The sequence below is a fragment of the Ambystoma mexicanum genome, chromosome 2p (genome assembly GCF_040938575.1).
Source record: "Ambystoma mexicanum isolate Mex_15411 chromosome 2p, UKY_AmexF1_1, whole genome shotgun sequence".
Classification (NCBI taxonomy): domain Eukaryota; kingdom Metazoa; phylum Chordata; class Amphibia; order Caudata; family Ambystomatidae; genus Ambystoma; species Ambystoma mexicanum.
The window spans coordinates 719,486,759-719,498,892 of NC_090923.1; the positions used below are offsets into that span (position 1 = coordinate 719,486,759).

At 42.9% G+C, this 12,134-nt stretch overlaps 1 protein-coding gene across 1 annotated transcript in view; it reads right to left on the reverse strand.

Moving 5' to 3' along the window:
• EIF3K (eukaryotic translation initiation factor 3 subunit K) overlaps positions 1-12,134 on the reverse strand; it is a 152,000-nt gene that overhangs the window by 107,088 nt on the left and 32,778 nt on the right. Inside the window, exon 3 of the mRNA XM_069644315.1 lies at positions 9,848-9,968. Within this exon, the coding sequence (XP_069500416.1) occupies positions 9,848-9,968 (121 nt within the window). The remainder of the gene's footprint in view (positions 1-9,847; positions 9,969-12,134) is intronic.

Here is a 12,134-nt window from a genome sequence, read left to right on the forward strand (position 1 = left end):
ACTGTCTTCCCTCCCCATGCCCCTGTTACCTGACTGTTTGGTAGAGGCCTGAACAAAGATCCCTTTCTCGGCATATCCTAGTGTCTGGAATTGAGAGAGTTGACTTACCTGAACTTTACTTTCCCTTTGAATCATAACCACTGGCATTGTCCAATCTCTTTGTAAACCTACTTGAAAAGTAGAACTTTGGAATTGCTAACTTGAAAGGCAAAAGGCCCCCAACGCATTTTAGTGTTGGACTCCTTAAGCGTTAGGGAAATCTATGTGGTTATTCTAAAGTCGCTATACCGAATATCATGCATCCGAGTATTTAACCTGGGTTACACAGGCTACTGAATCATATGCTTGCTTCTTCTCCTAATGGCGGATGAATATATCAGTTTTATAGTACGTGTGATTGTTAGGACAGTTTTTCTAAGTCCATCTACTGAGTACTTTATAACTCCAACTCTTAGTATAGGCCTACACCGCTCAAGGTACTGGACGGTGGCAGAGCAGCCAGGCTCATCTTAAGAGGGAGAGAGGGCTGTAGGAATGTACAAAGAACGTGTTGTATACATATGGCCCAAAGAAACAGTTATGTAAATATAATGGTTCATTATAACACACACAGAGAATTCTTTAGGTAAAGAGAATTCTTTAGAATGGTGAGTGCTATCACAATAAGAAAACAGAATATAAAACCAATACAATAATACTTAAGTAAACCGCAGTATACAATTCCATGCAAGTAAAACCACTTTGTAGTAAACTTTGTATATACTTTTAGAATGGCAGTATGCACTTCAAAGGGGGGTAATACATTTTGTAGCACGGGCAACTAATTCAGTTTCAAGAATTATACAGTTACACTTTTAATACTTTCTAGAATAGTGTATACCATATCAAAGGAAAGTAAGAACTTAGTAATTCCTTTTTAGAAGGGCAGTATGCAATTCATAGGGGAATAATAACCATGCAATACGTTTTTAGAATGACTGTATGCAATTCAAAAGGAAGAACTTTGTAACTTTTTCCGTTTCAGGAATAATACAGTTAAACTTAGGTAAGTTAAGAACTTGACAATTACTTTTCGAAATGACTATGTAATTCAAAAGGTGAGTAGTTACTTGTAATACTTTTTAGAATAGTAGACAATTCAAGGGGAAATAATAACTTTCAGATCCTTATGAAAGAAACTACAACACAAGGCAAGTTACTTAAAAATCACTTCACAGTGCCTAGGCTTTAGGAGTCCTTCCCTATCTAGTTGCGAGTCTCTTTCAGGGTCAGATTGGAGGTCAAAAAGGCAGGCACAGGCAGTAGAAAAGGCAAGTGTTCCGGTGAAAATTTTCTGTAACAGTTTGTGTGGGTAAAGGTTAGGGACTTTGCAGAAGGCTTCCTGAATTTGTTCCAGCGTTAGGTCTGGGGGAACATGGATGGGTGAATCCCCAACTACACAAATAATTCCTCTAGCAACACACGAGCAATGGAACAGCTCTAGGTAAGTATTACCCCGAGTCTCACAGTAGCTCAGCAATGAGCAAAATGCAGGCAGACGCCCTCACAATGCAGCCGCAGCTGGACCCAGTTGATGGATTATTGGTCTTCTGACAGAAGAAAGGACACTGGTCAGGATTTTTCTGCAGCTGTACAGTGGAAAGGCTCTTAGCAAAGGATTCTTCTTAGTTTCTCGCGGCTCTGTGGATTTGGCACCCTTTTCAGGATACCAGATGAAGAACTGTCATCGCCTGATAGATTCACCTTGCTTTCTTGGTCCAGCACTCTGGTAAGGAGACTTTAAGGAGTGGAATATTGCTTCTGGAGATTCAGCCGGAGTCTGTCAAAATGTCAGCGTGATTCGTCTTTGGAAGACTATGCACAGCACTCAGCCTCGAGGTTCCAGGGTATTGGCGGTTTGCAGCCCAGAAGTTCACACTTGGGATGGCTCGAAATGCAGGTCTTCTTAAGACTGATTGGTCCCACCAATCCAAGTGAAGTAGGTGTCCTCTTCGAATCGCCTGTCGCATGAAAGAAAGGGTCAGCACAGCAGTGGTCACTCAGCAGACAACTACGTCACTGGAAACAGAAGTCTCCTCTTCTTACTCATCGGATTCAGCTCTAGTGGTTGACTTGACTTCAGCTTCCAGATCCAAGACATTTATCCACGAACCAGGCCAATCAGCACTTTTGCTACATTCAAACTTTGCGGGGGTCGGGGTGTGCGTTTGGCTGTTTTCAGGACAGCCGGATTCCAGTTGGAACTGGTTACAGGCAGGCATGCCACAAGACAAAGGAATGCAAAGTTTGGACTCAGGTATGCTCGTTACTTAACATAAATGAGCTAGCACGCCAGAAGGACCAAGAAAGAGCAAGCACACAAAGAAATGTTGAAAAAGAATACAGCCACCATTTTGGCAGCGAGTACAGCCTGCGGGTAAAAAGAACACAAGTCAGTAGAACACTGCCACCAGCCATGCAGGTATGCTTGTTACTGAACAGAAATGTTACCAGAGCAGTGAAAAAGGGGATATTATATAACACCTAGGCACTCCACATACGGTGGGGTGTGCTCAGCTCGCACTATTAAAAAGCATTCCTCTATCCTTGGGAACAGTAGTACACTTAAGGAATATAAAAGAAATTACAAAGGGAAGCCAAAGGGGCTCCCAGCCTGTTAGGCAAAGTTTGCATGCAGTACCCTTGGGACCACTACACACAACTACAGGTGTAACCAAAACCAACCTTTGGTATAAGTCTGTACCACACAGTTTTTGGTAGCGAACTGAGCAGCCAGGCTTATCTCAAGAGGGAATGTGAGCTTGTAAGGGTGTTACACAAAGCTCTACAATAGCAGGTCTTCAGATAGACACTTATACTCACGGTTTCTGGGTAAAACTATTTTTAATTTATTACACAATCATTTAGAAAGCATTCACTAAAAGGAGGCAACTAATCACACAAACATTATACTACAATACTGAATAATAAACAGTTGAGCTTCCTTGACGTCGGAGCCAAATAGCATTGAAGTAGGACCAAAAAGGCATAAGTTGATAAAAACAAATATTACAGTTACTTTAAAACAGTGCAAATAGTTTGAGTTCACCAGAGGAGTTGAATCCATGCAATAGATATATAAGACACTAGTCCATTGACTTTGGCCTAAGTAAAAACGGTTCTGGTATTTAAAACGGAAAAGTCTTTGCCACGGGTTCTTAGAAGTAGTTCACAGAAGAAAGGTTTGTATGTTGGGTCACAAGCTGACTAGGCCTGCAAGTTGCCAAAGTTCCACAAACTTTCGCAGGGAGAGGCAAGTTCTCTTGGTCAGGTTTTCACAGTACCTTATATTGAAGAAAAACATGCAGCTGAAGACTTCTGTTTCTGCAGATCTCGCAGTTCCTCAGCCTCAGTCGTGGGGACAAGAGGGAGGACGTTGGGGGACTCCTGCACTGCACGGGACGGATCACAAAGCTGGCAAATTGGCACATCTTCGATTCCAGTTGCTGTTCTTCCAAGCACACAAGCTGGTGTCCTTCCCCCTGGTTAATCCTAACCAGCTCCGAGAATGGTATCCAGGTGGGCTTACGAGTTGATTGGTCCTACCAACTCAAAAGGAAGAAGTCGTCCTTGAAGGGGCTTCTCTGTCGAGGTGAGAACAACAGAAATGAAGGTGTGCTCCAAATTCTTGTTTTAAATAGTCATTTATTGACTTATATCTTGTCTGTATGTACTCTGTATTGCATTCATACAGAGATACTACAGTGTAACAAATTGTTCATAATTTCGTTAAATTTGAAACTAAATTCTTGCAATATAGATCTTCATGATCATGTTTTTTGTCACAACTGTTTTGTGCAATTCAAGATGCCATTTCAGGGCAGTGCAAAATCAGTATCCCCCTCACTCAGTATCCCCCTCTACACATGTTTCTCCATCCCTTTCAGATGGTTCATCAGGAGGGTTTGTAGTGAACAAGTTTAGTATATAGTGATTTAGTAATCTCAGATCATGGTTTTGCCTGTCGAGGTGAACTGGGCAATTCGGACCTGCAGCAGGGCTCCACCGAGCAAACCAACGGTCCAGTAGTTGCAGCAGCACTCCTCTTCCAGCTCGTCTTCGGTTCTTTCGTTACAATGGTCGGCTCTGCCTTTCAGTCCAAGAGACTCGCCTTTTAAACAGTTTTCTCCCATTCATTCCAGCCTAGCTGTCACTCACCCAGCAGGGTGGCTGTCCTTGCCGGACAGTCAGCCAGCCAGCCAGCCAGCCAGCCAGCCAGCCAGCCAGCCAGCCAGCCAGCCAGCCAATCACGCCAGAGTGCATTTGGGTCTCCTAGGAGACTAAGCACAGGGAGTTTTCTTGCACCTCCCTCACTTCCTGCCCACCCAAGACACTCTGGCGCCAGACCTGAAGCCCGCCAAAGGGCGTAGGAACAAAGGGACCAAACCTAGTTTGGCGCATAGAGACAAACTCTAGAAGGACCTTTCCAAAAAGAAATGACGAAAAAAAGAAGACCAGGACCTGTCTAAACAAAGAAGGCTCATACGCTATCTTAAAAAACATGGCCCCCGTGATTTTTAGCTACCAGTGTTCGCGGTCGTGAAAAATCATGGTAGTTTGTTGTAAAACCACTGCCACCAGCCATTTCGATAGGAGAGGGTAGCATTTGACTGCTACACAGGTTTCTATACATAGGGGATACTAGGTAACCCCTCCAGCACTCTATTGTAAGATATTGTGTGCTGGGTCTAGGAATTTAAAAAGACTAGTAAAGTCAATTTAATTTTACATTCTCTGGGAAACAGTAGTTTATCCCAGAGAAGGTATTTAAACCTTAGGACAGTCTAGAAAGGCTTTCCTGTGTCACTGCACGGAGGGTGCTGTGTAACACACATGAAAAGATGATGCCTATGGAGTGGTCTTAAAACACCATAATTAAAGAACACAAGAGTACAACGCACATCAAAATACATGATAGAGTGGGGGAAAAAAAGGCTCACACTCTCTCCAGGAAAAAAAAAATCAACTCCTCAAAATCCAGCAAAGTTGTTGGGGGTCTCTAAGGTGAAGGGAATTAGCACATTTATGAGAATTCTCCCTGACACAGCCACACTGCACAGAGTGCTGTGTGTAGCAATATATGCCTATGAGAGGCGGAACAACACAACTCCAAATAAAAAAAGAATGAAGAGGCATAAAAATGAGTCCCTTAGAGTAAAAGAAAGGGTGACGGGGGGGGAAGGGTAAGGAGTGGAAGGTTCCCACTCACACAGGAACATAGAAAAGAAATACAAGTCCCGCAAAAAGTGCTGGGGGTTTTACACGCGAGGGAGATTTGGCACCAATTGAAACATCTAACCTAACAGTGACAATATTGGACTAGAGGTTTTTCTTGCTTAGTGTGCATTATAAAGGCCTAATAGATCATTCTATATGTTTTTACTTGCTGCTCTAATTATTGGTGGTGTTATTGTAGCTCTATACCACTCACAGCCCTCCTGACACTAAGCCTTGCTTCTGTGCTACCTTTATTAGGTTTGCCTATTCTCCATATTCACCATAGTATGTTGGGCTCCAAAAATCCACCACACGTGTTGATTTGGGAAATCTATCTTCACAGCAGTTCTGGAGGAAGTGTATATTTAAGGCCTTCTGAACCCCTGACCAATGTGTTACAATGCTTTGGATAACTTTTAATCTCTGTTCATTCAGATTGCTTTCCTTTTTTTCTTATGCATGCTTTCCAGTCTCGACAAGTTCAGCAGTACAGATGAACAGGAGAGAATCCTAAACATGCTACCAGTGCTCCAGATAGGATTTGAGTGAGTATTATGCTCCCAATTTTTAGAATGAGAGTGAATCCAGTTTCAAGCGAGTAAAAATGATTTTCCTCCTTCGGAACAGAGTAAAAAGTGTCCGACAACTATCCAATTTGGGCGTACAATTAGAACTTTGTTCGAAAAAAGTGACAAAACAGCTGCATTTCAAAGTGGTTCTAAATAATGTATTGCACCCGTCGAAAACCTTTTGCCCACACAAGAACCTTGTAGATGCATACTACCCAGCTTCATCTTCATGATACTTGGGCACAAACTCTGTTAAGAGTTACTACAGATGTCAACTAGTTACAACAGGCGATTCATAAATCAAGTCCCTCACTCTACCAGCATCGCTTCTCTGCCTCTTGGGCCTCCTGTTGCTGCCTGGTACTACCTGCTTGACAGGCACTCCATGTTTTTGCTCCAGCTCTTCTTCCCTTAGCTACTTTGTTTCCCCCCCCGTCTCTCACTACTGATGCTCTTGCGATACCACATTTTGCGGTCTGTTTCTCTGTCACTCTGCCTCTCCCATCTCTGCATTCTATTGTTGCTTTTTCCCCTCCTATATCTCGCTTTCTCGATTGATATTACTCCTCTTCCTCGTGCCATTACTCTGGCTACATCGTTCCTTTTAATTTTCTCAGTTTTGGTTGCTACTCCTTTTGATGATCATTCTTGCACTTTCTCTTACGTTATTGGCCTACACTTCTCCAATCTTGCTTTTCAATTTCCATCTCTCCCCACCTGCTGTTGATCTGAGTGTTATTCTACCGACTCCAAACGTCTCTTTTGCTCTGCTTCTATCCCTCACTCCTATTGCGTTTGTCCTATTAACTGTTTCCCTTCTCACTTTTTGTTGCCCCATCATGTAGCTCATTGCTCCCTCTTTCTGTTGCTCGAATTCCTGTTTTAGATAGTCTAGTATGTTATTTCCCTTTGCCTCCCCTTCCCACCTTTGTTCTTCTGTGTTGCTTAGGTTCAGAGTTCTTCTTCCTCTTCTGTTTTTCTGTTTGTCTTTTAACATAGCACCAACAAATATCCAAAAAGCTGAAAATGCCTTTTCTATTAAAAAATAATCTAGTGCAGCTTTACCATTGGGTGTTCCTTTCTAGGTGGTGTACAAACCTTCTTTTGGCCATTAGGCTGAGAATTATAGTTAGAGGTTTGTCTGACAAGATGCAGCACTTGCTCGAATGCAGATGTTTTACCAACACTCTATGCCATTGCAAGTACAAGAGCCCATACGAGATGTGTGTTCTGGAGCCATTACAGGTATAGCAGCCTCGGTGAAGTGCGTCTGTTCCGAGTCATTACAAGTATAGCAGTCCTCATGGGATGTGCTTCTTCTGAGCCATCACAGGTATAGCAGCCCCGGTGAGGTGTGTGTTCTGAGCCATTACAAGCACAGCAGCCCTGAAGAGTTGCGTTCTGAGCAATCACAGGTATTGCAGCCCTGACGAGTGTGTTATGAGCCATTACAAGTAGAGCATCCCGGATTAAATGTGTGTTCTGAATCACTGAACATTTAGTAGTCCTTTTGATAAATCAAAAGTTAAGTCAACTGTGTTACAATTGAATGTTACCTGCATCTTAAATGCACATCTCTGATGCAGACTCATTAACTCACCTATTAACAGGATTTGAACTAACAGGTTACACAATAATCTCTACAGCAGGGTTATGGACCCACTGAGCTGCCTTTCCCCAACAGGCAGATGACACTGAAAGGCACATAGGGTTAGGGAACTGGCAGTTCCATGTGAGGCTTGCCTGATATAAATGGCTTGTCAAAAGCTCTAAACCTGTTTGGACTATCCTAAATTAGTCAAGTGATTCATAAGGAGGCTTTCAAATGTGCTAGATTTTTGGCAGTGGGACTCAGTCTGGCGCTTTTCAAAACTTCTGCTTCTCTCATGTCGGATTACTGAGTAGAAGGGATTGAAGTATATAACAGCAATTCCATCTCACACGGTCGGAGATTGGTGGGAAGAGCTCAGATACTATTCTTGCTCTGTACTTTAGCTCGCTGCAGAAAATGCCAACACGTTTGCGCTTTCTTAACAGCTCTGTTAAGAAATGCAGGTACGGTCTCAAAACATAGCAGTCCAGCTAAGAAATGTGGACATGATGTAATCAGTCCTGCAGTGAATATTTAGCACTGTGCCATCACATGAGTATGGTATAGCAGCGCGGTTGATAAATTAGGCTACTTTGCCTGAATATATAGCAGTCTTGTTGAGAGGTACAGGTACAATCTGTGCCACTGAAAATATATACAACATGCTTCTACATGTATCCATTATACCTACTTGCAGTGGGTGGTCAGAAAGGGAGATAAAGTTCAGACTTATTGGTGTGCTTCTGTGATGAAAAGAAAAAGTATGAAATGCCCATGCTGCTACAACTGCGCTGCATCTATTAAAGCCAATTAAGCAGAAATGCAGCCCTTGTTTAAGACAATTTTCATTTTACACAATACTACCCGTGTCCTAAAGCAAAGTGAAAAGCATGTTCATGATTCAAGATGCTTTAATGACACTGTAACATACAAAATGCAGGCAGTTGAACAAAGTGAACAAAACACAACTTTCCTTTTACATTAATCAGAACGCATTATCTTGATAGAATCATTAACAGAGGAATGTGTTAACATTAAACAGACCAGGACTCATCCCAGTAGCTTCTTTCAAGGAACTATGTTGATTACTAAAGTAAAGAGTGGATTTACAAGCTGCTGCTAGCCAGGCTGTCACCAGTGAGCTCCATGATTTATGGGGGTGCTGCCATAAATAGCCTGTGTAAGTGGTACGCAAGGATGAATTAAAAAGGGCCGTATTGACAAGATTTCTGTGGGTAAAAAGGCCGGATATGCACCTTATCTGGAGGGCTGCCTGCTACATTGTTGGATTATTCCCTCCTCCCCAGACTTGCCACCCACTTAATTCTTCTGAGGCTCCCGAGTCTTCAAGGGGGAGGTCCGATTTTTCCTCCAGTGCTTGGCACTCCTACCAGAGATCACGGTCAGTTAGTAATCCTCAACTGCCAGAGAGGCTACTGGGAGTGGGAAAGGCATGGCTCTTCCCTGCGAGAGAAAAGAAAAAAAAAGGAGGTAGGGGATTTGATTGTGGTAAGACTGTCCCATAACCGTTTCTTTTGGTTAACCTCTTACACCAAAGGTCTTCATGCCTTCAGTATAACGATACCAGGTGACATTTTATGGACTAAACTACTTTGAGAAACAGGATTAAAACCCAACAGTCTCACTAAGGGGGCCAGACTGCAGCAGATAAGGCTTGAGGTACATGCTTTCACATGGATACGTTATACGCAAGGATGCCAGAAATCATTAATATGCTCCCAAAATTATTAGTCTGCTGTCAATCAAGCTAGGAATTCTCACAAGCCAAATTCAGCCTTTTTAAGAACAATCTTGTACACTTGCAATGTCATGTTGGCATAGGTGATCCTCGAAATGACTAACCGTTCCATCCATCTCAGATATAAAATCCCACTAAAGTCTAATTATCAACAGGAGCACAATTTAAGACTAACTGTAATATGTCAAAAGAAAATACATAGCCTCCTGCACTAGGCAAGTTGTAATCCATGGTGCTGCATGCAGCCCAAGATTGAGACAGTCCTCTACTTGTCTCAAAAACAGTAACGCAACACAATACTACAGCTTGGGTCTACAGCAACCTATCGGGAATTATAAACATTTTCAGAAATGTATTAAACTCCTCTTTCAAAGCTAATTTCAAACCATACTCTTGTGTCAATATGTCTTTTGAACTTTATGCTCTTAACACAGGCTTCAAATTATTCTTGCGGGGCAAAATTTCAAGTTGCAAGCAACTAGCAGACATGCTCCTACCGTGAACATGGGTTGTTCCACAGCAATCTGAAATTGGACCCCAAATGTGCTTATGTTTCTGTGCTCCGAGACAAAATTATTTCCTTTGATTCATCCGCCTACATCAGCAACATTGGATGGCAGCATTTCAGACATAGCCTTGCAAGGTGAGAGTGCAAAGATTAGTAAAGGATACATGAGCCTGATCGATCATACACTTGCAGAGTGTGAAGTCGGTGTGAGGAAGGTTCGTCAGCGCCTTCAACAGAATCTGAGCCGTTACAGATGTCTGGAAGTAAGCAGGATTGAACTGATACCTACAAGAGAAACAGCAAAAGTAAGGTGAATTAACACACTTAGAGCTTGGTTTCAGATCTTCACATTGCTGAAATATGAATATACAATGTCCATGACCTTCAAATGGTAGGCCTGCCTCTCAGCGACTTAATGAAACAAGGTACTTTAACTTTGAAAGGCAAAATCATAATAAATAGCCTTTCAAATTGTGAAATAATCAGACATTTTGCAATTGAATAGTAAATTGAAGGAAAAATGGCCTCCATAATTCATGTTTTGAGATTGACCGCTGGAGATGGTCTACCCTGAAACCATGTTTCTACTGTTGTCATGTAAGGTAATCTACTTTACAATTTGATAATGGTTTGGACAAATCTGGGGCAAGTGATTACCTACATACACATGCCCAATAATCACGCAATATGTCCAGGCAAAGCAGCCCACATGGTGTATACTTATGATGAAGTAGGTAATTGAAAGTGCATGGCCATGTGCCTTTTTTTAACATTTTACTACAGCAAAGAATAAACTTTAGCCCATCTGCAGGCATCATGACTGCAAAGTTGTTCGGGAGAATTCTCCTTTCTGTGCCAATTCCCTTCAACCTTATAGACCCCCAGCTCTTCTGCTGGACTTTAGGACTTTTAATTTGAACGCTGTAGCAAGTGAGACCTTTTTCTCACTCTCTCATGTGTTTTGGCCTCATTTGGATTATTCGTTTCCCTTATTTTTCTAGTCTGACAAGCTCCATAGGCATCTACCTTTTGTATGTTGACACAGAGAAATCCTTTAGTACTCAAGGTTTAAACACCTTTTCTTGTGTGAGCTACTGTTCCCAAGAATATTAAAGGGAAATTTACTTTACTTACCTTTTCTCTTTGTGGGTCCGGGTCCAGCACACACCATCTCATGGGGTTACTTAGTAGCCCTTTATCCTACCTACTCATGTAAATAATGTTATGTTACCCTCACTACTTTAAAAGGATGGTGGCAGTGGTTTCATTTTCCTACCATTGTGCTTTTCTACAGCAAGCTGCATGCTGAGAGAAACCTGCTTAAAAGGCGAGGGTTTCGGGACTAGAGGCAGAGTCGAACTACCGGGAAGAACACCCGACAAAGAAACCATGAAAGAAGCTTGCTGCATCCTCCTGGACCCGAGTTGCCCAGTGAAGCCCTGCTTCTGTGCTGAAACTCCCTTTTCTGATCGACAAGAGAAGCTCCGGAAGGGAAGACTTCTTCCCTTAGGTTAGTGGGACCAACTAGCCCTAAGACAAACTCCACTGGACCATCTTCCCAGACTGGCTGTACTTCTTTGCTGCTGCAGGAACTGAGTGCCAAGGGGTTGAGAAATCTGTAGTCAAGTGCAACGTCTGCACGCTGGCCAGAAGCTCCAGGAATCTCCCCAGGACTCTCCAGAAGCAGGACAACCAGAGCTCAAGTCTCGACACCAGAGTGCAGGACTCAAGGAGTGAAGGAAGCCCAACCGGTGTCCAAGATCTGCAGTGGTGCTGTTTACCGAGCGCTGAAACCGCGAGTGCTGCTGATATGAAAAGAGCCTGTAGCTGCCACTGACCTCTGAATTGCTGCTGCAGGAGTCATCCAGACGTCCTCCCTCTTTTCCCCACTACTGAGGCCCAGGAACCCAGGATTTGCATCACTGCAACCAGACATAAACCAACTGGACCACTCTTAGTCTAACCAAAAGGTACAGTTCCGACTTGGGGTACTTCAGTGTCTTTAGCTTTGCTCTCATCAGTTGAGACTTGCAGTAGCTACTTTGCTAGAGTTGATTTCAGCTCTACCCTTCACAAGTGTAACAGCTTGTGACCCTACAGTGATTTTTCTTCAACAAACTCTCCAACTTTGTGCAAGACGTTGCCATCTAAGAAGTACCGCAGCTCCATGGACTGTGCTTCAATTGGCTTTGGCTGTCCTGGACCCTGCAGCCCACTAGTCCATTTCACTGACATTTACTGTCCCTCAGGGGTGAGAACTTGGTTTTAAACTATTATTGCTGGGAAAGGTGTTTGTATAGACTTTATTTGAAGATTTAAGTGTTCACATGCTCTGAGAACCTGTTTAACCCGTTTCCCTTCTACCAACCTTAGAATATACAAAGCGTACTAGCGATATATAAATGCCATAGTCAGTGAAGTCACCTCAGGGTGCAGAGGTGTGTAAGAAGC